This window comes from Dipteris shenzhenensis, chromosome 22 (assembly GCF_047967505.1).
Source record: "Dipteris shenzhenensis isolate YYH24624 ecotype China chromosome 22, Dip_SZ_1.0, whole genome shotgun sequence".
NCBI classification, from domain to species: domain Eukaryota; kingdom Viridiplantae; phylum Streptophyta; class Polypodiopsida; order Gleicheniales; family Dipteridaceae; genus Dipteris; species Dipteris shenzhenensis.
In genome coordinates this window covers 43,560,660-43,586,709 of record NC_141617.1, presented here as the reverse complement: position 1 = coordinate 43,586,709, position 26,050 = coordinate 43,560,660, and the positions used below count along the sequence as shown (strand labels likewise).

Below are 26,050 nucleotides of genomic sequence, written 5' to 3'. Positions count from 1 at the left end.
TTTGAAGAGTTGGTGTGGCTCCACGCGGCTAGAATCCCTTAAAAAAATGAGCTTTTGAAATGCCAATAAGAGTGTCACACATATATTTTAGAGAGAGAGAGGGGTTTCCGATTGCAATCCGTCAAGGGATCGAGTTACTAGAATCAAGGGGCACATGCAAGTTGAATCTGCCGAAAGCGCTTGTTGTTGGACAGTGCGGAGGAGGTAGGGGCACATGCAATCCGACTGCTGTGTCTCGTTTTTAGACACACTTGCATTTGCCGGACCGTTATGTGAAGGTGCACTGCGTGAGGCATTCGATACGCAAGGATTGTGCGAGAATCTTAACAAAAGGCCTCCATGTGACAAAGGGTGAGAGCCCCCAAGCTATTGCAACAAGAACCTTCCCTTGGGTCTATGGCTTCACTGCTGAATAAGGGTCTCCTTCCTGTTATCAACCTTGTCAGGATACACTCTTTTCCTATCCTCCACCAGTTGATGCTTGAAGAGCGTTTGCTGCGCGCCACCACTGACAATTGGTGCATCCTCAATGATGGCACCCAGCCTCCTGCTATTGTTATGGGCATCTCAGGGTGAGATCATCTATTTCCCAATCACTTTCATGCTCTTGTGATCTTTGAAAGGTGTTTTTTGCTCCTGTTTTCGTCATTTGAACATGCACCTACTTGCAGGACACCCCAAACGTTGCTTCACCTCAGTCAGGTTGTGCAGGACCACGTACCCGTTATCAAGCGTTTCAGTGGTGGAGGCACAGTTATTGTCGACGAAAGCACAATTTTTGTTACTTTAATTTGTTCTCGAGGTGCTGTGCAAGGTTTGCAGCTCTTTCCGAGGCCGATCATGCATTGGACAGAGAAATTTTATAGCCCTGTTTTCAAGGCGAATCCTGGGTTTCAGCTACGTGAACACGGTATGCTACTGTTCATGACGTCCTTTTGTCTGTGCTAGTGTTTGTGTATAACCGGAAACGTTCTTTTCCTTTTGGATTGGAGCCCAAAAAAGCTTCAAAATGCAACAAGTAAAAACAAATGGGGCAGCTTCAAACCTCAGCCCATCGCAAGGGATCCTTCTGAAGCTTAGGGACCATCCTCAGGACTATATCGCATTCTGATTCTCTGACCATCTCCACAGGCACAAGCTTAAATGGGCCACGGAACAGAGACTGTCTGAGTGACCAAAGCAGACGCTCTAACCATTTGCTGCCATATCTAAAGACAATGACGCCAGAAAGGCATGGAACCGTTGTCAACTTGACACCCCCCAGCCATCTTGCTGTCAAATTCCAGCATCCTTTTTCCCGTGGGTATCTCCAAAGCAGCGCATAAGGTCCTCTAATAAGGTTATTATCACCCCTTAATAACGTTGGGAGAATGCATTGGCAAACTTGGCAGCCCCAAACACTCAATTCCTTGCACTGCTAGAGGTTCCCTCATGGGCTAGTGGTCTACCACATTCTCCATCCCCCAGCTAAAGAAGGTGCTACCGGTATTGGCCAAGTCGAGTTCACTTCAGCATCTGGAGTGCATGGCTGTCTCTCTAAAGCATTTAGTGGTACTTTGATAGTGTGGCTTTTTAAAAGACACTTCATACAACAAGCCATTTCTTTCTTTGAATGAGGCGCCTAAGAGGGACACTGTGACTTGTGCCAATGATGCTTCTTATACAGTGAAAGGTATTGGCCAAGTCGAGTTCACTTCAGCATCTGGAGATCCGGACTTTCTTCTAGATGTTTTATATATTCTAAGAATCTTATATCCATTTCAGCCATTGCTACATCCAGATATAGAGTTATCTTTTATGGTTACCACTGTGCCGTTTATGATATGGCAACACCATTCTCATCATTGGAACATTGACTAGAGGGCATTGGGCATTTAAGCTATGGATTCAGCCAAATGGGATGTCATGGGCATCTGCAAGCCCATGGCATGGCTACCTTGCTGGCAGCTCTGCAACACCCTGCAGCCCAAGACAGCAGCAGACACAGGACAGCAGCCGTATAGCCTGCTGATGTCACCCACATACAGACAGGTACAGCAATACAAATAGCAGGTGCAAGTACAGAGCAGGCATAGTGCAGGTACAGCTGACATCAAACCATTCAGCAATATACTGGCACAAGGCATCAGTCGGGTCTAGAGCAGGTCAGGCCAGTCTATGGCAGATCTGGCCACAGACTCAGTCTGCCAGCAGATCTGCCCTACACCTATAAAATGGCGCCTTCACCTCTCATTCAGGGGGAGACTTCAGGCAGCAGTTCAGCCTACAGCAGCAAATCCTCAGCCTCAACCTGGACAGCAACAGGATGAAGGAGCAGCCTGCCTCTCTCCATCTCATCCTCACAGTAAGGGTCTCCCCTTCATTCCATTTGGTTTCCGCCTATGGGCACAGTTGTATTTGTATCCAGCCTTTTGGTTCAGCAATAACAGTAAATACTCTCGTCAGAGTGGGGGGAAGTGGGGGGGGGGGGGACTGTTGCAACCCAATCCCACCTCATTGCTGCACATGCTCACAACAAAGCACGTGAGTCTTTTCCATTTACAGTGCCTGCATTCCACTCAGTAGATGATAATAGGCTTGAGAGAGAGAGAGAGCCTCTTACATTCCCTAGATCTGTCCATTGCCATTCCTTACAGAAAGTATGGCTTCAATGGGTGGCTCAAGATAGCCTCTAGTACATTTGGGTATGACCATAAGAATTTATGTCACACTCAAACATAAGTTTCTGTGCGTGAGGGAGAAGAAATCAGAGCAGGTCATGAATTAGTTGCCTGGTTTCTAAAGAAGATTCTAGTTAAGCATCCTGCTGTTTCTATTGGCTCCCTTTGTCTCCTAAGTTTGGGGGTATCTACCTCTCAATGGCAGTAAATGGAGAGATGTTTCAAGGGTGCCTCTGGAAAGGTGCTTAAAATGGGGTAAACGCTAATAGGTAGGAGGGGGGCTTTCGGAAACACAATCTGATAACCCTGGGTGGAGATCAGTAATTTGTTTATTAAAGAAAGTGGGGGAACAGGGTTGTTTCTAGAAGCATCTGGCGTGCAAGGATAGTCTGCATTAAAAATACACACATTGCTTGCTGGAATCTTAGAGGACCCTTGGGCTGTATGTTGTAATTTGAAGTCCCAGGACAAGATGAGAAAAGGAAATGGTATTTGTTAGAGTCGTGCTTATGGGGAAGTACAAATTTCAGTTAAATTACTCAATAAACTTGGAATTTCAAATAGCCATTATTTTGAGATGAACATCCACACACACAAAGGATCGGGAAGAGAAGGGAAAGAGTCCGGCACCCGATGGGGTGTGAAAGAGGTACACCCCCTACCTGGGCTTATCCGAGGTATATTTCTTTATTACAATGATACTAAGCTTCAATTACAATAGTAATGCACACCCTTAGATAGAACCTGGAGTAACCCAGAAATCCTAGCACATGAATAACTAGTCCAAAACATATACAATGATCTCCCCGAAGAATAAAAAATAGGAGAACTCAACACATAAAACTATAGAAAATTGTAGAAAAGTAACCATTGGCAGCCCCTAGTAAAAACCAAGTGAAGATTGACTCAAAACTCGCCTGTGGGACTGCCAACCCCTTCCACAGCTCACACACCAACGAAATTGGTTCGACGCTGATTGGGAGAAGTCACCTAATACAAACATTGATCCTTTAAAGGAAAATGTCCACTGACCCTTTCAAGGTCATGTTACCTCAACTTGAGCGTAACAGGCTCTTTTGAGGAGAAGACTTTACCTCCCAGCCATGCGGTGTCCACTTTGTGTAGGGTCTATCTGGAATAAATCTTTAGTTGTTTGCTGCCAAGCTTCCTATTTGGAAGGGAGCCTTTGGAGTTTCATCTCTTATGCCTAGTGATCTCAAAGACAAAGAGGTCCATACAATACCGATCCTAGTAGTCAATGATCTAACTCATGTCTATGAATCCTTGGGTAAACAAGCAGTGGTAGTCACCTCATATCTCGTAGTACCTTGGGCATCTCACACATTGTCCTCATTCGCCACCTCTTGCAGATGACAGCGTGTGCATAGTCTCAGCTCTTGATGGATCTGTGTGGCTAGAACCTTCCAGTCTTTCTAAATCAATATGAGGTCTGCAGCTGGTGCATTGCAATCCACACACCATGAGAGAGATGAATCTGTGAACCATCCCCTCAATCAAGTGGAGGCAAATGCTCTTTATAAAATGCTATCCTAGTGCCATGTGGTCATGGCACGGGAAGACCTGTGTCCAATGATGTACACCTGCCACAGGTCATTTTTAATCACTCTTTGGATCTCTTGGTGAGTTGGTAGGGGCATACGGGCCTCTGTAGAGTCATAGTATGGGGAAGGTGGTGTACAGACATGCCATGAGACTGGAACCATAATACAAAGTGAGAGGCTTACATTCCACAGCTGACTTTAGATTCGTTTGTCCCCCTATGATTAATGCAGAGTCAAGTATGTCCTGATCTGTATGCATCAACTTCTCTGTTTGAAAGCATTTACTGTTGATAATTGTGGATAAATACCAGCCATAAATGTGACTGAAGGCTGCCTGTAGAGTTGAGCTTAAACTATGGAAATTAGAAGCAGAACTGAGATTTTAAGATGTTAATATTTGAATAACAGAAGAGACTTTTGTTCAGTGGTACTTTGATTTTGCTTTTTTGGCTTTTCATTTTGGAATCATTAAAGCATTGTTTGTCTCTTCCAGATTATGTGTTCGGAGAGCTCAAGTTTGGCGGCAATGCACAGTCAATTACTAAAGATCGTTGGCTTCATCATACTTCTTTCTTGTGGGATTATAAGGATACATTCATGGCATATTTGAAACATCCAGATAGGGCTCCAAGCTATCGAGCGGTATGTTTATACTTCGATGTATAGCATGGTATCATCACAATTTGAGTTTAAATCCCTTTCGTGCATATGGTGTGTGTGCATGCATGTTGGTGTTCATGTGTGTGTGGGTGCATGCTGTGTGTGTGTACATCTTTTGGAATTTTTAAATAGACTCTATTCACTAATGAGATGCTTCACCATGAAATGACCTTTGACGTTTGGTTAGTGGGAATTACAACAATTTTCCTTCTCAAAATTTCCAGGCCAGTGCTATTTAATAGCAGCCAGTCCTCTTACTCCTGTGCATACTATTTGCATAGAATTACTCCGACACTCCATTCACTGTCCCTTCACTCCGGTCATGCGTGGCACCTTGCCAATATTTGCTTATGGGTTGTATCTTTGAGCTGGCTTATGGGTTTTACATTTGAATTGTGTGCTATCCTTACAAAATCCCAAGCTTATTTTATGTTGAGCATGCAATGGATGCTCTTTGGATGAATAGATCTGAATTCATGGCTCAGTTTAAACAAAAAATTTCAAACAGAACTTAATTGATGACATCTATGCAAAAAAAACATGAGGACTACAGAGACATCTGGAGATGTTAGATGTGTTCTGTAGAGAGAGAGAGAGGCTTGACAGTTAACCTTGGGAAGACCAAGGTTATGATCTTCAATACCTCACGCTTAGCTTCACCGACATACCTTCACTTACCAAGGTCCTACACTTATTTGGGGGCAGTCTTCACAGGGCCAGTTTTCACGATAACCCATGCAGCCAGGGCATGACTCACATGAGGGCATGGTGCTTTGGCCCGACTAAAGACAATGCTTCCAGGCGCATTTCTAGGATTCACTGACAAGGGGCTGGCTTTCCGACACCCTAGTGAGACCGACTGCCATCTATGGCTTTTTGGGGAGTGATTTGTCGGCGACAGAGTGGAGGAGATTTGAGTGGCTATTGGTGACTATGGGGTCTAGGATGATTTGGGGTAAGCCCTCAATCCCTCATCAAATATTGCAGCTAGCGTTCACCATGATACTTCTCCAAGTTGATGCAACAGGCACATAACAGCTCACAATGATCAATCGTGTCTGGGTTCTTGCATTAGCAATCTATTGACCCATTCGGATCTCCAGTAGCATCAGACAATAGCTGCAACAGAACACTAGGAGACCTCCTCTGGATTTGCTAGGTCATAACGTCCAAACAGAATACAAACTAGCAACATACTGCCACCTAAGTCAGCGGGAACAACTCGTCGTGGCTCGAGGTTTTGCCTGAAAGCCTGCCTCGATAAATGACTTCTTGCTTGATGCACCTAATCGCCAGGTCCTACTACCACAAACAAGCAATTTATCCTCCATGTGGATCCAGAAAGCCTGCTGGCAGTGCCTGCCTCATGCTACTGGAAGGCTGGAGTATACGTGGTCGTAGGAGTAACACTATTGGCCAATTGGTTACCAGACCCTTCTGCATTCTGTTGGGGACACTGATGCCAATAATGACCTTTCTAGCCACCATCAGTTACATGTACGGCATTCCTTGAGAGCTTCTCATTCCTTAGTTGTCAACTGCTTTGTGCCTTTCTGATCAACTGTCAAAACCTCAGGCTGACTGTCATAGGTATGATCAACGAAGCACTCCTCTTGGTCAAGCACCATGGGGACCAATTTCTTCCAGGTCAACTCATTCACTGTACCACTCATGATCAAGGATGAATAGGAGGCCTCGTACTGAGAGGATAACTGGGATAGTAGAGTAATGGCCATGTCCTCTGATGAAATCTGCTTCCCCGCCTAGACGATCTCCTCTTGAAGTTCCTGTAACTTGTTGATGTGGTCGTGCATCGATGAAGACTTCTTGGGATCCAACCACCTCATCTGGACCTCTAGTGAAACCCTCTTCGTGGGAGAGGCTCGGATTTACATGGATGCCAAATGCTCCCATATACTTTTGGCCACAGTCATGTGCTTCACGTGATTAATCACCTGAGGAGTACAGTTAAGAAATATAAATGATCTTACCTTGGCATTGACACGGTCCCAGAGTTGAGACAAGGTCTCGGCCTCCTTTTGCGCTAGGATGCCAAGGTCCTTTGCCAGGGGATCTGGTCGGGCAACACCTATCAAGACGAAATCTGCTATGTCGTATGACTGTAACATAGACTCCATCATCACCCGTCGGACGCTGTAATTGAACCCATCCAACTCCCGGTCAACCGGGAACGTGGGCAACACTGGAATTCTAGTCTTGTTCTCTGCCATCTTGGACAAAGTCGCCATGTCGGAGTAAAGAGGAAGCTGAACTGAAAGGGAAGATGGATGGGATAGAAGGGAACAGAGGGTTGTTAAGAAAGGAGAGGGCTGAGGAAGAGGATGAAGGGGCTGACAGCCCATTGTACCTTCACACCTCGCTTTTCTTCCCTCGAAAACACCTCATTTCTGATCTGAAAACACCCTTCAAAGTCACCCTTCACTAGTCACCCAAACAGTCCACTCCTCCCTCACGCTGCTCCTCAAAGACACCTCCAAACAGCACCCTAGTCCTCTTGTGTGTGTGTTGGCTCAACACTCCCTCCGCTCCTCAAGTCTCAAGCCAACCGTGGCTCTGATACCATGTGAGAAGTGCAGCGGAAACAAATGAGAGAGAGAGAGAGAGAGAGAGAGAGAGAGAGAGAGAGAGCACGCCTCACACACACACCGCACTTAGAAGGAGAGAAAGGAGAGAGAAAGGCACAGGAGAACTGCAATTGATCTTTGGAGAAAACCCTGCTAGAACTGGGGGAAAACCTCAGAACCAACGGGCTGCTCGAGACGTCAGACAAACAGCTCAACAATCAAGAGAAGGGGAGCACAAGGGAGTGGATGACCTGCTCCTCAAGTGCTACTGTGGGCTGGCTCTGCACCTCTGCGAGACACCAAACTAAACTCATGAATGCACATGTGGGGGGGCCTATATATAGCCCCCCAGCCTCCTAGTCGGCCAGCAAGGGGCTGGTGCCTACATGGTCCGACCCCTACAGCCTCCTATATAGGGCTGCACAAGGCCCTATATCAGGGCTGAGCCCTTGTTCCAAAATGGCCGACCTGGCCTAGGTGGGCCGACCATATGTATAGGGCTCAAGCCTCTCAGCCCATGGAGGGCTGAAGCCAGCAAGGTGGCTGACCACCCTCTACTCCACAGCCCATAAATGGGGCTCTAAGAGGCGCCTAAAGGACAGCCCCACAAGGCACACCTGCACACACACCTCCGTACCCTGCCTGGGAAACTCCTGACCTCCCTGGCAACGCGCAAGAGGCCCTAGACAGCCACTCTAACCTACTCTCATGGGAGGCGGGCACATGCACGACACAGGCCCTCACTCTCTACGCTACCCTCACTCACCTGGCAGGCACACCCACAAGCAAGGCGCTCTCTCTCTCTAGGTGACATCAAGAGATGTTGACCTCCAACAAAAGAGACACTATTGCAACAGAACAGAGCAGCAGCAGGAGGTGACTGCATCACATGATCTTGAGGTAGGCTGAGCACAGGGACATGTCACAGACTTTTATGCTTTTGAGTCAAATCGAGGACATTGTGAGGTGGAGCAGCAGCAGCTAGCTAATATGAGGGCAGTATGGATCAGCAAAGAGAGCCGACACGATACTTCCGAGAGAGACCGCACACGACATGGAGAGTGACGAGAGCACACACATAGCCCATCAGATCCAGAGATCGAGGAGACCACGTCCTCTACCACAGCGCGAGACATCTCGACAAACACAGATTTGGGATAACTTCGTAGCCCATTGGAGAGCCACCACGGTGCCGGGTTTTGGCTTTTGAGTCCCACCTTTCAGTTTGCATTTGCATTTGAGTTTCTTTGGTCGAGCTCTTGAGCTCTTTAGCTTAGTATAGCACTCAACAAGGGCCCTAGCGTGTCCTTTGCTTTAGTCTATTGAGGCTTGTATGAGCTATTTTCTATTGGTATACTTTGTCCCATAGGTCCACGAGGCCTTTCGAGGACGTTAACATATCTTTCTTTCTTTCTTTCTCTTTCGCTCTCTCTCAACTATTTACAAGTACCCAAAGTGCATGGTGAATTCTTTCCTGAGCATGCACTACTACAAGATAGTGAACTTAGTGCTTCCTACTACGATTGTGCAATTATGGGCCCTTACAACTAAGTTTTAATTAGCCACCTTGGGTAAAACTCATCCTACATTTCATATTTTGTGGTTAAAAGCACTCGTTTCAGGTGATGTAACTGCTTCAATACAGATGACTATGCTCTAAAGATTGAACACGACTATATGACTACTTATTCTCCACCACATTCTTGACCATTCCCCAACTCGAGACTATACAACGACTTATTCTCCACCACATTCTTGATTATTCTCAACTTGAGACTCATAATTTGCTCTGCCACCACAATAGCAGATTGCCAAAGAAAGTAGCTTGATCTTCTAAAGACTGCTTCGATCATCTAAAGTTTTCTGCTGTGCATTGGTTCATTTTACCACCCAAGTTTTATTTTGAGCAGGAGTGGATGTCACTCGAGACACTTCACATGAGGCAAGATGCATCATAAGACATACAACTCTATGGAGAGACACTCTTTCATGGCGAGGAGCATTTGTATTCATGACTATACTTTGTGCAGCCTCTCATAAAAGCACATTCGTCAAAGGGGGATGCACGTCTTCATGCATGTATACCTTTCCAGATGTGACTCTTCACTTTCTGTATAGGAAAGGCCACGGTATGGAACAAATTTTTTTCAATTCAGTTGAGACGCTCAATACATGTCTCTGTTTAGTTCCTTGCTCACTAATGATATTAGGTTTCTGGGTTTCATACAACACCTGTCTAAATGCTGTCACCTCCAATTGTCTGTTCAATCAATGAAATCCAGTTGTTTGCGGCCTTTTTAGGCATGCATCCGTGAAAGTGCAGCGAATTTGTGAACAGCAAATTCAGAGCAAAAATAACAGACTCAAAGGCAAGAAAATGTGATGGAGGGAGCGAGACTTCGACACCGGATAAAAACCCTACTGAAGTGCTGATAAAGACCCCCACACAAGATGCTGAAGAGAGGGTAGGGAAGGGCCTATATATAGGTCCCCAAACCCTACAGTCGGCCTGCTTATGTAGGCCTACCTGGACTGACCTGGGTCAGCCTAACCCGACCTAGAAGGGTCTGGTCTGGTCCAGTTAACACCACCAAGCTGGTTGGTTAACCCAACCAGGTTGGGGCCCCAAGCAAGGTGGTAACGGGGCAGCTGTAGGTGCCTCCCGGGCATATTAAATCAGACCCTAACACCCCCGAAATCAAGCCCTTACTAGCCTTGTATCAGCCCGTGGGTGGCCATACCTCCTACTATACCCTAGTGAAGTCTCCGGCACCCGAAACAGCCTTGAATATGGCTGCATCAGTGTGGTCCTGTCACGGGCATCCACAAGCTTGTGGCCATGCTAGCTGGTGCCAACATAGGCAGCCAAGTCAATTGCCTTGCAGGCATCCGTATAACCATGCAGGCAGCCTTGCGCAGTCAGCAATCAGCGCACAGTCAACAGAAAGGTAACACCACGTTGTCGTAGATAAAAAGCACAGAGGCAACTTTTTGGTCAAAAGTCAGTGTGTTGACTTTTTGACCTACTTGGTCAACGGTCGGCGTTGACCAAGTTGGCCAAGCTGACCTAGCAGCTATAAAAGGAAGCATTTGGCCCTCATTCTTCATCCCACATTTGGGCATCAGCCTCAGAATAGCAGTAGCAAGCCCTCCCCGCAACAGACCAGTAGGGTAGCCTTAGAGTCTTCACGGATCTAGTGAGGATTCACCTTGTCTAGGTAGTCTAGTCTTTCCAGTTTTGTAATGGGGGCTTCAACTCACCTCCCCATCTGTAAGCCCCCATATGAGGAGATCATGGGGGGGGTGAACCTGGGGTTGAGAGATTGACACATGAGCAGCAGCATGGCTGCCATGTGGGCAAAAGAAAAGAGAGAGGGAGGGGACTGCCACATGGGCAGCACCTCACAGAAAGAGAGGAGAGTACTTGGCAGAAGGAAGCTTGCCTCGAGGGTAGATCTGGCAGAGAATGGCCAGGGGACTGTCAAGGACAGATTAGAACAGGTCCGCGCAGCATCTCCAGCCTAGAACGAAGGCACGATGATGTCAGCAATGGTATGGACATGTACGGGTGCACACAGCAAGTGTACGGGTAGGACATGGTGTCAGCAAAGGGCTGCAGCATGGTGCAGACATGGTGGGGGGGAGTAGGAGCCCCATCCAGCAAGAGCAGGAGCAGACAGGAGCAGCCAGAAGCCACTCCCTTGGGCCTCACACTGGGGGTGAAGGAGAGTGAAAGGTGTGCTGCAGACTGAGTTCCCTAGAGGCTGGACCTTGGCTGTCTTCTAGGGCAGCAAGGTGTTGTGATCTGGACGGAAAGTCTACTTACGCTCGAGGTGGAGACGCGGGCTCGAGTCTAGAGATAGCCGGCAGATAGGAGGACCTTGTGGTAAGATCATAGGACCACACCATTAGTGGGGCTTTGGATCTATCTCTTTTGTATTGTGTCCATAGCTTTGGACGGAAATATATTATTTTGGTGACTTCTATATCTGGCTGGTTCTTTATCTATTGATGAGTCTGCACATCTATTCTATGCACATTAAGTTAAGACGTTTGTGATTCCAAACCGCACACCACACTGTGTGAGCTCTTGGGCTATTCTGTCAGTCTTCGGCTGTGCGTACCCTCTGTTGGGTAATTTCTAACACTTATCCCGCATGGTGTGAGACATCAAGGCATAGTTACCTTGTAAGGGTGAAGCTTTCAGAACCTTTTCCTTACCATGGGCCATGGCGTGATTTGCGGGGGCCGTCTTCCTATATTTATGCATTGGGAATATTTGTGACTTTGGAATCTTTCAATGTTTTCATCAACCACCTCTGGTATCCTCTGAGAACTAGAAGTCTCTTCATCCTACAGGTGCTCCTCGTCAACTTCGGGATTGGATTTCAGTACAACATCTGGTTGAGGTTTAGGTACCTGCTCTAGGCTCATGAATGGAAACAATGGCCCGGTCTTCATAGTCTCCTTGCTCTCCAAGAATTGATGGCTGATCCACAACTGAGAATGGTATCTACTCATCAAATATTACATCCCAGCTGAGCACAACTCTCTTAACTTGATGGTACAATCTATACCCTTTTGACTGAGTATTGTGGCCGACAAAGACCTTCTTGTGGGATCTTGCATCCATCTTCCCCCTCTGTTTCTTGGGAATATGGGCGTGCGCATCATGTCCAAACACCTTGAAATGAGACACATCATGCTTACAACCAAAATACGCCTCAAACAGAGTTACCTTAGGTGTTGTGATCGTTGGAGATCGGTTGATGAAATGGACAGTCATTGCTACAGCTTCCTCAAAAGGAAACGAGGCAGCCTCCTCAAAAGGGAACGAGGAGTCCCATGGTGCTCTAGCATCATACGGGCCGTCTCCACCACAGTCCTGTTCTTCCTTTCAACCACCCCATTCTCGGATGGAGTGCCGATGTTTGCAAGTTCTTCGTCGATGCCTTTCTCCGCGTAAAATGAGCAGAACTCTCCTTCCTTGTCATCTTGTAGACACTTCACATTCAGCTCAGATTCTTTCTTCATGAGAGCACACAACTCTCAGAACCAGGGAGAAGCTAATTATTTCTGGACCAGGAAACAGACCCACTGAAGTCATCAATCAACAACATAAGTGAATTGCCCTCCATCCTAGAGTCAGGACCTGCATAGTTCCACAGATCCCCGTGTATCGTTTGTAGGGGTTTCAAAGCCCACCTGCTGTCAATTGCACCCTGCCATCACACACAACCTGGCCGGTTGATTTATCCATGATAGGAGTGCTTCCTGCCTTTGCCATCTGGGATGATCTTGAGCTTTTCCTCTCCATGAACTTCAATGATATAATTGATGCCGATGCATACGTCACTGGCCGTGATCTTGAAGTCTTGGAACCTAGCGAGGATGGGGACATGTACCGAGATGCTCCACTATCGACGATCCAATCCCTGGAATCATCAACCTTCAGGGCAACCCCCTCTCCTGCAGAAGAAGTCAAATAATCCAAAAGTTGCTGATGTACAATGGCTGGAGTGATAGGTGCATTCGAGGGATGTTCCGCCTTCAATGCTTCGTTCTCTGCATTAGACTTATTCTTTGAGGAGGCACTTCTCTTTCTCCGGCCTTTGTTCTGCGGGGCAGCCAATGCCCCTCTCGTAGAGGACTCTGGAAGTGCTCCTCCTTATCAAGCACCATTGGCATGAGTTCTTCCCACGTGAAAGTATTCAACCTCCCACCCGTGATCAGGGAAGAATTAAAAGCAGAATACTGGGAGGAAAGATGAGGCAAGAGAGTGATGGCCATGTCTTCAGATGAAATCTCCTTCTCGGCCTGAAATCTCCTGCTGTAGTGCTTGAAGCATGTTCCTGCATCGTAGTAGACGTGGCGGGATTCAACACTCATTTGTACATCAAGAGATGCTCTCTTCATTGGGAAAACACGATCGTAGAGTGATGCCTTATGTTCCCATATGCCTTTTGCTAGTGTCATATGCTTGATGTGATTGACCCGAGGAACGCAATTCAAGAAAATAAAGAACGTACCCGTGCATTAACCTGGTCTCAGAGCTGAGCCATAGTCTCAGCGTCCTGCTCAAGGATCCCAAGGTTTGCATCAAGCAGATCTAGTTTTGGAACCCCTACAAGAATGTAGTCTGCGAGGTCGTAGGACTGCAGAAAGAAAGAAAGAAAGAGTTTATTAGAGTCTTCAGAAGACCAAAGGGTCTACGAGACTAAAAGCAACCTGATACAATAAGCTGGGGCTGGAGCCTCTAAAACGGGCATACACCCATGAGAAATACAAACAAATTCCATAATCATAACGATATTGATACATAGAAAGAAAGAAAGAAAGATGTATTAACGTCCGCGGGAGGCCTCGCAGGCCTATGGGACAAAAGTGCGGAAACAAAGTAAAATCTGTTGGGGTAAAGGCACTGGCCACCCTTGTAACAGTATTAATCTAGTACTACTAAGTACACTAAGTACACATTGTACTTAGGTACTTAGTGACCCTAGTCTTATCCATATATATATATACTTGTGTGTACTTGGGGAGGTACCACTCATTCTTTTATCCCCACCCATTGGTGTGTGACTACTGTGAGTGTGTCTCTCTACTCCCTACTCTATCTCTCCCTCACACTCTTCTCTCAACTGGTATCAGAGCCAACGGGCTCTCTCCCTCCGCCTTCACTCCCATCTACCCCTACCGTACGTTCCGTACGGACAAGTCCGTACGGCCGTACAACGTCCGTACAGCCGTACGGACGAATCGCGCAAGGAACAGCCTGCAGCGCGCAGGCTGCAAGGCCAGGCTTCAAGGCGGGCGCGAACTGCAGGGCGTGCGGTCGCGGACTGCAGGGCGAAGGCGCGGCTGCAACGGCGGCTGCAAGGGCGCAGCCAACGCGCGAAGGCGCGGCTGCAAGGGCTCCGGGAAGGCACGAAGGCGCAGCTGTATCGACGCAGGCCAGGGCTTTAGGGTGCAGACTTCAAGTGCGAGGGCGCGGGCGGTGCAGCAGCAAAGGCGGCTGCAAAATATCTCGAAGGCGCTACAGCAAAGGCCACCTGCAAGGCCAGACTTCGAGGCGGTAGACTGCGGGCTGCAAGAGCAGCGCGCAGGCTGCAAACCAGCTGCATCGCGCAGGCTGCAAATCGACTGCAGATCAAGGGCGCGGGAGCTGTACGGACACATCCGTACGGCCGTACGTCGTCCGTACAGCCGTACGGACGGGCGTGGCTGCAAGGTTGCAGGGCGAATCTGCAAAACGCAGGTAAACTGGTATCATCCATCTCTCGACATCTGGAACATCCATCTGTGAGCCAGGTATCTTACTTGGGGCAGGGCTTACACTCGCACTGAGGCGTTATGCCGCAAACAGTGTTGAGACAGGTCTTATCACTTGGCCAGTGATTGTACACAGTGTTGGCATTGGGTATATGCATTGGTCAGATCTGTTCAGACACATACAGTGTATGCTATTGGATGCAGGTTACATGCCTTGTGAGCAGCTGTAGTTGATGACATTTACTGTGTTAATGCACGGAATGTGCAGTCAATTCAAGGGGCTTTTGATGCTAATATGTGTGGGACAAATGCTTTAGTTTGTTGCTGCAAGTACATCCACATTTGGTACAGATTTGGTCGATTTTGACCAAGTTTGACTTTAGTCAAATTTGGGGCTTTTGTAGCCTGACCGGCAATCTGTCACGTGGGAGCACTCTACATGCATCAGGCTATCTCGTGGAGCACTACTATGCCTTGAAAGTGCAAATTTGACTTACAGTGTTTTTTGGTCAAAGGTCAATCTTTTTCAATTGGAGGTCAAATCTCTGATTTTCTTCATGCATTCAAAGGGCTTTTGAGCAATCTCACTTCCAAACTGTGACTTTCAGTTGGGGGGGAAGTTTCTGGAGCATATGGAGGTCTAAAATCAGAGATTTTCATCCACAATCAGAGATTCACTGTTTTTTGACAGTCCGGGACTGTCAAACAGCAAGTTTGACCAGATTTGACTGTCAAAAAGTCAAAAAAAAAAAAAAAAAAAAGTACTGCTATCTTTTAAGAAATCAGTTCTGGGTTTTTTCTGGAGCACTTTAAAGCAGCTGTACCGCACTTTCGCCAGCTGACAAGACAACAACAGCTTGCTGTACTGTTTCTGCAGCAAGTGGGAGAAAGACTTTCAGTTGGTTTTATGCCACTGAAACAGTACCAATTTCATTTTCTGATCGTACTTCCGCTGCGGGGGAATTTTCTTGGAGTAACTAGTGCTTAATTGCACGACTACAGGGAGTCAAACTCTATTTTCTTTACCATGAGTTCCAGCAGCGACGTGTCGTCCTTGTTCCAGATAAAGAAGCTCGAAGGAGCTAAAAATTACGACATATGGAGGACACAGTGCTACAATGTGTTGATGCAGAAGGACCAGTACAAACCTATAAAGGAGAAGGGTGTTAAGCCCTCCAACATTACTGATGAGCAGTGGGAGAAGATGGACGGCTTGGCCAGGTCGACCATTATGCTTACAGTTGTTGATTCACTGGTTGTAGGCATCAGGGATGAACCTACTGCGTGGGAGATGTGGCAACGTCTTGAGGATACTTATGCCAAGAAAAGTGCCACGGGAAAAGCTTACTGGCTAAAAAAGCTTGTTGGTCTTCAAATGAAGGAGGGGACAGCTATGTCCACTCATATTATTGAGTTTAACAGCATATTCAGCCAGGTGATCAACCAGGGGTTGAAGCTCGATGATGAGCTGAAAGCTACACTCATCCTATGTTCTCTACCTGAGTCATGGGACACATTCAGGACTTCTACCAGCAACTCAAAAACCATTCTGTTATTTGCAGATGTGGAGAGTGCTCTTCTACAGGAAGAGATGAACAGAAAGAACAATGCTATTGGGAAGTCAAATGCTTTGAATGCACGCAGCAGGTCCAAAACACGTGGAAAAGACAAAGAAAGAGACAGGAGCAAGTCCCGCTCTAAGAGTGATCTTGTATGCAACTATTGTGGCAAGAAGGGACATATTGAGAAAAAGTGTTTTCAAAAGAATGACCAGAGAGCCAAAGAAGGCAAGGCTCAAGGCAAGTCTAAGGGCAAAGAAAAAGAGGAGCTGAATGTTACTTATGTTAGTGACAGTGACAGTGGACATGAGATATGTTTCACCTCTTCACTGGAGGCTCATACACTTCATGCTGGTGATGGATCAGATATGTTTTCCTGGATTATAGATTCAGGTGCTTCCTTTCATGTGACATCCTACAGAGATCTGTTTGTCAGATATGCAGGAGGGCAGAAGGGAGTTGTCTTTCTTGGTGATAACCATGCATGTTCTATCATTGGTATAGGTGATGTCAGGCTTGTTCTTGAAAATGGCCAGCAGTTAATGCTTAAAGGGGTCAGGCATGTTCCTGAGGTGAAGAAGAACTTGATTTCCACAGGGTTGTTGGATGATGATGGTTATCTTACCACCTTTGGTAATCAGAAATGGAAAATCAGCAAAGGGGCAATGGCTATTGCCAGGGGTCCTAAGGTTGATACTTTGTACTCACTTCATGCTGGACATTGTCCGCATTCTGATGTAAATGCCACCGAGCTGCCAAAGATTTCATTGTGGCATAGCCGGCTTGGCCATATGAGTATTAAGGGAATGGAGCAATTGGCTCATTTTGGTTACTTGCCGAGTCTAAAATATTCAGATTTGCAGAAATGTGAATTTTGTCTCTACGGTCGTCAAGTACAAATACCTCATAAGAGAAGGTCAAATCAGAAATTACAGCTCTTGGAGCTAGTACATACAGATGTGTGTGAGATGCCTACACTCTCTTTAGGAGGTTCAAAGTACATACTGTCATTCATAGATGACGCCACCCGCAAAGTGTGGGTTTACACTCTCAGAAAGAAGAGTGATACGTTCAAGGCTTTCACTAAGTTTGTTGCACTAGTTGAAAATGAGACAGGCAAAAAACTGAAAGCCTTAAGATCTGACAATGGTGGAGAGTACTTGTCCAAAGAATTTCAAGAATTCTGTGAGGCAAAGGGTATCCAAAGGGTTTTGTCTGCACCATATGATCCTCCACAGAATGGTACAGCTGAAAAAATGTTCAGGACCATTCAAGAGAAAGTCAGATCCATGTTGTCACATGCTGCATTGCCCCACACATTTTGGGCTGAAGCTGTAAAGACAGCCGTGCACCTTATTAACAGGTCACCAAACAAGAGACTATGTGGTGGTGTGCCTGAACAAGCATGGACGGGCAAGCCTCCGTCTTACAAACACCTACGGGTCTTTGGTTGTGTCGCGTATGTGCATGTACGCAGGGAGGACAGAACTAAACTGGATCCAAAGTCTCTTAAATGCATATTCCTAGGTTACGGTGACAAAGGTGAGATGGGCTACAGGATTTGGGATCCCAAGAACAGAAAACTTATACGCAGCAATGATGTCGTGTTTGATGAAACCATCATGTTCAAGGAACCTGTTGTACAGCAGGAACCTTTAAAAGTAACTATTGATGATGACAGGCATCATGGGCTACACAGACAGGCTGTAAATCAGCCACAACAGCAGCATAATCAGCCATTAAATGATGCTGCAGCCGATCCAAATGGACAGCCAGTTATGGCAGAAAACATCCCAATGGATGAGGCACAGTTAGGTGATCTTCCTGACACGCAAATGCAGCCAGGAATCATGGAACAGCCACCTTATCTGGATGATGAACAGGCTGGACAGCCAGCTCAAGATGATGGTCTTTGGGTTAGAAGGTCAACCAGGCAGACGCGGCAGCCAGAAAGATTTGTTCCAGGCATTGCTTATTTGATGCTCACTGATTGTGGAGAGCCTTCATGCTACAAAGAGGCTAGGCAGAGGGCAGACCAGGTTCAATGGGATCTTGCTATGAAGTCTGAAATGGACAGTCTTCACAAGAATGGCACTTGGGAATTGGTACCCTTGCCTACTGGTAAAAAGGTCCTGCCATGCAAATGGGTTTATAGACTTACAGTCACACCTGGTGAAAAGCCAAGGCATAAAACCAGACTGGTTGCCAAAGGGTTCAAGCAGGAATATGGTGTTGACTTTGAGGAGATATTCTCTCCCGTTGTCAAGATGACAACACTCAGAACTGTATTAGCATTGGTTGCACATGCAGATATGGATTTGGTCCAAATGGATGTCCAAACAGCATTTCTTCATGGTGATTTACATGAGGAAATTTTTATGCAGCAGCCAGAGGGTTTTACAGTGCAGGGCAAAGAGAAGCTTGTATGCAGACTGAAGAAAAGTCTTTATGGTCTAAAGCAGGCACCCAGGGAATGGTATCATATGTTTGATACATTCATGCGAACCCAGGGTTACAGGAGAAGTGACATTGATCACTGCTTATATACCAAGACAGCTTCAGATGGCAGTTTACTTATCCTCATTTTGTATGTGGATGACATGTTAATTGCTGGACAATCTCATAACGAAATGAATGCCTTGAAACAGAGATTGCACCAGACCTTTGATATGAAGGATCTTGGTGATGCCAACCATATATTGGGTATGCGCATACTTCGGGCTAGGGAAAAGCGGTTGCTATACTTGTCTCAGAAGGAATACATTGGCAAGGTCTTGCAGAGATTTCACATGGAGGGGGGGAAGAGTATTGGTACTCCATTACCTCCTTATGTGAAACTCAGCGCTTTGGACAGCCCTCAGACAGATGCTGAGAGAGCTGAGATGTCAAAGATTCCGTATGCATCAGCTTGTGGCAGTCTCATGTATGCTATGGTTGCAACCAGGCCCGATATTGCGTTTGCAGTGGGAGTGGTTAGCAGATACATGGCTAAACCTGGCAAGAAGCATTGGAATGCAGTGAAAGGTGTCATGAGATACCTAAAGGGTACACAGGACTTGTGTATATGTTTCGGCAGTCAAGATGCAAAAGTGCAGGGTTATACAGACTCTGATTATGCCGGTCACCCTGATACCCGGAAGTCTACTACCGGCTATGTTTTCACTTTCACTGGAGGTGCAGTGTCGTGGGTATCTAGAATGCAGCAATGCGTTGCTTTGTCTACTACAGAAGCTGAATATATTGCAGCCACTGAGGCGTGCAAGGAAGCTATATGGCTATCTCGGCTAGTGGCAGATTTGGGCTACTCTAGTGATACTCCATTGTTGCATTGTGACAGTCAGAGTGCCATACAGTTGGCACGAAATCCTGTTTTTCATGCAAAGACGAAGCACATCGACGTGAAGTATCATTTTATCAGGGAGGTGCTTGAGAACAAGCAACTTCAGCTTGTGAAAGTTCACACTGATGACAATCCAGCAGATCTGTTGACAAAAGGATTGGCTGCTGAGCGGTTTGCACACTGCAGACGGCTTATGGGTATTGGATAAGCAGACCAACTGGTCCTGTACATAATGATGTATATTGCTGTTTTTTTTTACTCTCTCTTATGGGCACACTGCCTTTAAGTGGGAGGTTGTTGGGGTAAAGGCACTGGCCACCCTTGTAACAGTATTAATCTAGTACTACTAAGTACACTAAGTACACATTGTACTTAGGTACTTAGTGACCCTAGTCTTATCCATATATATATATACTTGTGTGTACTTGGGGAGGTACCACTCATTCTTTTATCCCCACCCATTGGTGTGTGACTACTGTGAGTGTGTCTCTCTACTCCCTACTCTATCTCTCCCTCACACTCTTCTCTCAAAATCATACAAGCCACAGAGAGAGATTACTGAGCTCATGGCGATGATGGGAGGCTAATGACACTGCGGGGAGGATCTGGAAGCTGGTGGAGATGTCAAGCTTAAGAATGGAATTGACTCCATCATAGCTCTCCATATGCCGTAATTGTTGCCATCCAACTGCCGGTCCACTAGAAAGGTGGGTAGGACAGGGATCTTGACCTTGTTCTCAGCCATCTCAAGTAAAGTTGACTTCTCGGAGACAAGGGTGAATAGGAAAAGAGGAGATTGAAATAAACTAGGAAGATGAGAATGGAAGAAAGGGTGGCTGCTCCATTGCTTCAGCCTTCAACTCTCTAGATCCACACACGTGCTGCCCCTGCCTTCGGTATCTTCTAACAAAATCGCCTTCAGCTCCCTTGCTTGTCTGCTCCGAACAGTCCACCCTCAGCACGCTCCAATGGTCCCTCAGACGCCTCCAAACAGCAGCAAACTTGCCTTGAACCCGATGCTTGCTCCTGCAGCTCTCTGGGTCCCAAGCTCTACTCGTTTGGCTGCTCTGATACATGTGAAAGTGCAGCAAATCTGTGAACAGCAAACGGAGCAAAATCAGAAAAGTCACAGCAGGCAAGAAAATGTGATCGAGGGAGAGAATTTGACACCCAATACCTGGTAAAAAGACCTGCTGAACTGCTGAAAAACCCTGGCACAAGATGCTGAAAAGAGGGTAGGGAGGGGCCTATATATAGGTCCCCAAACCCTACAGTTGGCTTGCTTATGCAGGATGACCTGGATTGACCCTGGGTCAGCAGGCTCGGGTCGGGTTTGGTCAACCCGACCAGGCTGGTCAGTTAACCTGACCAGGTTGGGGTCCTGACTCCTGCTTGGCCCCCAACCCAGGTGCTAACTGGGTGGCTGTAGGCGCCTCCTGAGGCAGGCAAAATCAGACCCCAACACCCCCAAAATCAGGCCTGTACCAGCCCATCTGTGGCCAGACCTCCTGCTGTACCCCCGAACCATCCCTGAATATGGCTGGATCCAGTGTAGTACCCTGGCTGTACACATGGCCCTGGTACGGATCCATGATCTAACCTCACGTTAGGCAGTCACACCCACAAAGAAGCCCTCACTTATACTGTACATCAGGAGATGTCAAATTCTAACGTCGTCTGTTCCCAAACACCCAAGAATATCAGATTCCTCTTAGGTTATAGGCTGTCTTATCAGTGATAAGAAGTGCATACAAGTCATCATGTAGGATCTAGGACCTTCCTATGAGTACTTTATTACCTCTCTCAGAAAACTTTCCCACATGAGGAACTTAACTGCTTGTTACTCAAAAAGATCAAAGGCATCTTGGCTCATCTACAAATGGTGGCCATCAGTAGCACTTGGCAATGATTAAGGGCAAAGCATTTTGTTAGAGACAGAGGATTGTCACCCAAAGGACAAGGCAGAGGGAGCAAAGTGATCAAAACTCGCAGTGGAGAAGTCAAAGCAATCATCTATGTGACAACTAGATTAATTACCACATAAAATGCAATCCTCTCTATTTTAGTAGAATGCGAAGTATATGGGTGGTTACCTAACTAGCTGGCAGCCAAGGATACTGCAATCACAAGTGAACCGAGCCAATGAAGTTAATGACACAATGGAGAGGGAATTTTATATTCAAAATCCAAACGTGCATCATCCAACTAGACATTTTTTGTTTAGGGGGTAGTATGTCAGAAGCCATTTCGTCAAGGCAAGGCAGCGTTAATGCTTTGCAAAGGGGTTGTTCTTGGAGGAAACCCGGTTCAGCTGACCTTTTCATACTTGCTAGTATAGCTGTTCTTGGACAAAATATACAAAGGGGAGGGAATCGTGTAGTTCAAGGTCAAAACATGCATCATCCAACGATGATGGCATTTCATGTTTAATGGGAGCATGTCAGAAGCCATTTCGTCAAGGCAAGGCAGTGCTAAATGTCTTGTAAAGGGAGTTGTTCTTGGGTGGAAATCTGGTTGATCTGACCTTTCCATTCTTGCTAGTAACCTGTTCTGGGACATACATACAGCTATTTACAGCCTTTAAGGCTACATTTTTTCCATGGTTACATGCCCTTGAGACCTCTAGCCGCTTAGATTTCTACATCCCTAGTGCTGTTGATGGCCTTGCTGACCTCCTCAAACAATGCTTCACCCTGCTGCCCTTTATTGCCTTCATAAGGTCGTTGCTGAAGCCTTCTCTTATGTCAGTGGATCCATCAGCTCCTCTGGACTCCCTCCAGCTGCTAAGATAATGCAATATATACTCACGTGAATACACGTATAGATAAGTGTGTGTGCATTCACATCCTCTCTTGTTCAAGCCTCACATCCGCTAAGTCAACTGTTTCCACATTACAATCTCCTTTCCTTCCGTTCTCTCCTGTTCTATCTTGTTTCCAACCTCTGCATGTGGTTGATGATATGGCAATCTGGATGAGCTTTTGTTTTACAAATATCTGGAATGTTCACGATCAAGGGTATTATTGATGTAGCATGGCCTGGCTACAGCCAGCTTTTGCAAGGCTCTAGATTGAGCGTTGGAATTTTTTGACTCTAGTCTGCCTTGGGATTCTGCTGTAATCTCAAGCTGCTCTCTTTGTATATTGAAAATGAGGTTGTTTTCTTCTACATGTTACATATTTAAGAAAATCTGTTTCTTTGTCTGCTTTGCTCCAAGCCAATGGCTGATAACTTGGTTTCTGTTATGCCTCCTAGCACTGGATTGTAGCTCTTAGTACTATCTCATCCTCATCCTCATCCTCATCCTCACCTCAAGAGGCTGTTTAGTCCTGTAATGAGTGCAGTTTGAAGCATGCTATGAGTTAATGTTGGATTTTGACGCAGATCCTTGTAAATGGGTGGTTCATGTTCTAAGTATCATGCTGCTAGACATATTGTCGGACATAGTCTCTAGATCAGAGTGCTTTCATAAGTATTGCACAATGCTGTAACAAGATAATAATTTGTAGAAGGAACTTGTTTTCTATGGCATTTTTTTGCATGCCTCTTTCCTCGCCCCCCCTTTCCTCCATGGCCCAGATTCACATACTCAAACACAATTAATTTCATTTAGCTGATACAAAACTATTTGTTGGTGATCATACCAGGGTCGTGCTCATGGAGATTTCATCTGCAAGCTTAAAGATTATTGTCCTTCAAGGAGCCTCTTCTTAGGTAGCATTAAGGATGCATTGGACCAGTTTTTCTCTGTGAAAGAGTTGAGTATTGAAGAGATTTCACAAAAACCGGATTTGGATTACATTCGCACAACCAAATTACTGACTCGAGATGAGTTGGAAAATTGCTTAAATTCTTTTGTGGACAATTAATAAGCATGTGATTTTTCCTTTTTTGAAGGACCTTGGACTAAATTGTCTGAAATATGTGACCCCTCATTTAATCTTAGAATCGAAGCATTAAAGAAGCTTATATCATTTTGAAGGACCCTTGCATGTAAAGATTCTCTAGGTTTCCACCTTTATGCCTTGCAAGCTTACAACATGAACCTACACCTAGAATTTACCGAGAAACAGGTTTTACTTTTTCATTATTGCTTGCTATGTTAAGGGATAGGTTGAACAGTTAGGATGTTTCTGCACCTACCCAAGGAGGTGCTTTGTATTGTGTGGCAACACAAGGTAGTTCTTGCAAGTTTACCACAAGAGCGGGAAGTTAGAATTGTAGATTTAGAATAAAGGATGAAAGCTTTACTAAGCAAATACAGCAGAATGGTGCATTAATGGCAGCTGAAGCCTACTTTCCTTTCTCCTCCACTCCCATGTCCTCTCCTGTATTCTCTCACTCCACTACTCTCTCCCTTTTCCTCCCAAGGAATTCTATTCTTTTTTCATTGAGCAAACACATCTCCAATTGCTACCACTGGCCTTACAGTCCTCATCTTCCCTTCCGTAGGTCATGGCTTCCCTGCCTTTTGCACCACACATAGGATACTTCAGTTAGAGCTGTTGGGTAGCTAATTGAGGAATTCACTCCACCCTCACAAGACTCCGCAAGTTGTCCAAATGGCCCCATGTCTCCAAATTGATCGCTACTTCTCTTAAAGAGACTGATTATGAACATCCAAACTTGGATAATTAGATTTCTGACCTCCTTCTTAGTAAAGTCAGTCTAGTAGCCTAAATCCTTGCTACGACTACCTCTAATGTGACTACTCTAGGTGAGTTGTGGTCTGACATTGTCATCCTTATCTTACAAACAATTTCAAAAGCGTGTGAAAATTGCAACCAGATGAAATATTTCAAAAAAAAGGGATAAGTTTACGAACTTGAATTTGTACTTTTGGCCCATGGTATGAGGTCCATATGTTTGATGTTGAAATTACGTCCACTAGACAATGACGCACAATGCATAGAAGTATCAAACATATATTCTGTTGCCTATTGTCCACGAATGTCAATTGTGGTGAAGTAGAAAGAATGGTATTAAAGAATGAAAAATTGGAACCTACTCATTAGATTTAGTAATACATATAACTAAAAAACCTAGAATGCAGGAATGGTGATTGCCAAGTTCCATCTGTCGATGTGAATTGCATAAATAATGGTGTCAAGGCCATAGGCAAATTCTAGTATAACGACAATGACTATAATGTGAAGACCATCAATTAATAATTAGTAACAAGACAATTTGCAAATTAAGAGCTATCCCACATAAAGACAAATAAGGGCAAAACCCACAATAGTAAAGGGCCACTTTTTTGAACAAGAGATTATGTTGCAAGTTTGAAGAAACATGTTTCATTGTAACTATGGGTAAACTTTCGAAACCTATTCTTCGCATGGCCCAATCACCAAGGTAGAAATGGCCTAGTCTCTACAAGAGGTTATGTTTGCGCTACCTAAAAGAGTAGCTGAGGCCACCTTGGATATAAGAGAATTAAAGCTTGCATCAAGCATCTCTACCTATGATTAAGAAGACGAAATGTCCCCAAGATCTTTTTCTTATAGGAGATCTTTGAGGAGAACCCCCAACATCCCTCCTACAACAATCCAAAGATCTATGTTGGGCAAACAACTTCTTGTTGGCATTAGAATGGTGCTCTTATTGTCAATGCACACATTCATGACACCAATCATGAGGCTTCCCAATTGCAATCCTACCCATATTGTTTAGCCACCCAACGACCTAACTCCTTAACCAAAACATCCCTAACCAAAACATTGAGGCCAAGTCTAGCCAATGGAGATTCAAACTCCCTCACTCTACCCAACTATGGAAGATTAGGTCACTAGATGTCATCCATGGAGGAGGCGACCATGTGTGTATACTTGTACCTTAGAACACATGTCCTAGAGTATCAAAATATTTATTGAGCAATGAGCTAAAGCCCTCTATAGATTACGATGAACTCATGGCTCTTCCACTCACTCACCTTTATTTCTCACATTTGTTTTAAGAGAGTCACACGTGCATGAGCAACCTCACTCATGCCCACACCATAGAAAAATTGAATACCATTTCTAAATTATTGATCTTACCAGAGGGGCCATCCCAAATACAAACTTGAAACATCATACAATCATAGATGGAATATGAGGATGCGCAGCAACATCCCTTCCGAAAGCTATTGAACCATGACAACAATGATCCAACATGTGGTATGCAAGAAAATTTGGAGCTTCCGCTCACCAAAGGCATTGATCTCAAACTAGGCTCCTTTTTTTTTCAAATTGAAATCCACAATGAAAGAGTTGTGTGACTATAATTATTGATAAGATAGTATATGTCTAATCAATAATTTAGGTGTTTAGGACTTCACCATGCTACTCTTATTTTTTTAGTTTGGTGGGATATTATACTAGGCTTCACTCTTGGACTTTTATTAGTTGGTATATGAGCAAACATTGTTATT

General features: G+C 45.5%; 1 protein-coding gene across 2 annotated transcripts; it reads left to right on the top strand.

Annotated features, from left to right (window-relative positions):
• Positions 1 to 321: 321 nt before the first annotated feature.
• On the top strand, positions 322 to 23,596 carry LOC147888143 (Biotin/lipoate A/B protein ligase family). 2 transcript variants are annotated; one of them, XR_015543143.1, is made up of 5 exons: positions 322 to 572; positions 672 to 910; positions 4,716 to 4,864; positions 9,378 to 9,596; positions 23,286 to 23,375. XR_015543143.1 is itself a non-coding variant. In XM_087393788.1 (4 exons), the coding sequence occupies exons 1-4, from the start codon at positions 397 to 399 to the stop codon at positions 23,505 to 23,507; spliced, it is 786 nt and encodes a 261-aa protein (XP_087249914.1). In that variant the 5' UTR covers positions 322 to 396; the 3' UTR covers positions 23,508 to 23,596. The 2 variants fall into 2 exon arrangements, 1 of the variants encoding a protein (XP_087249914.1); XM_087393788.1 differs by lacking the exon at positions 9,378 to 9,596 and having other exon boundaries at positions 23,286 to 23,596.
• The last annotated feature ends 2,454 nt before the right edge of the window (positions 23,597 to 26,050 follow it).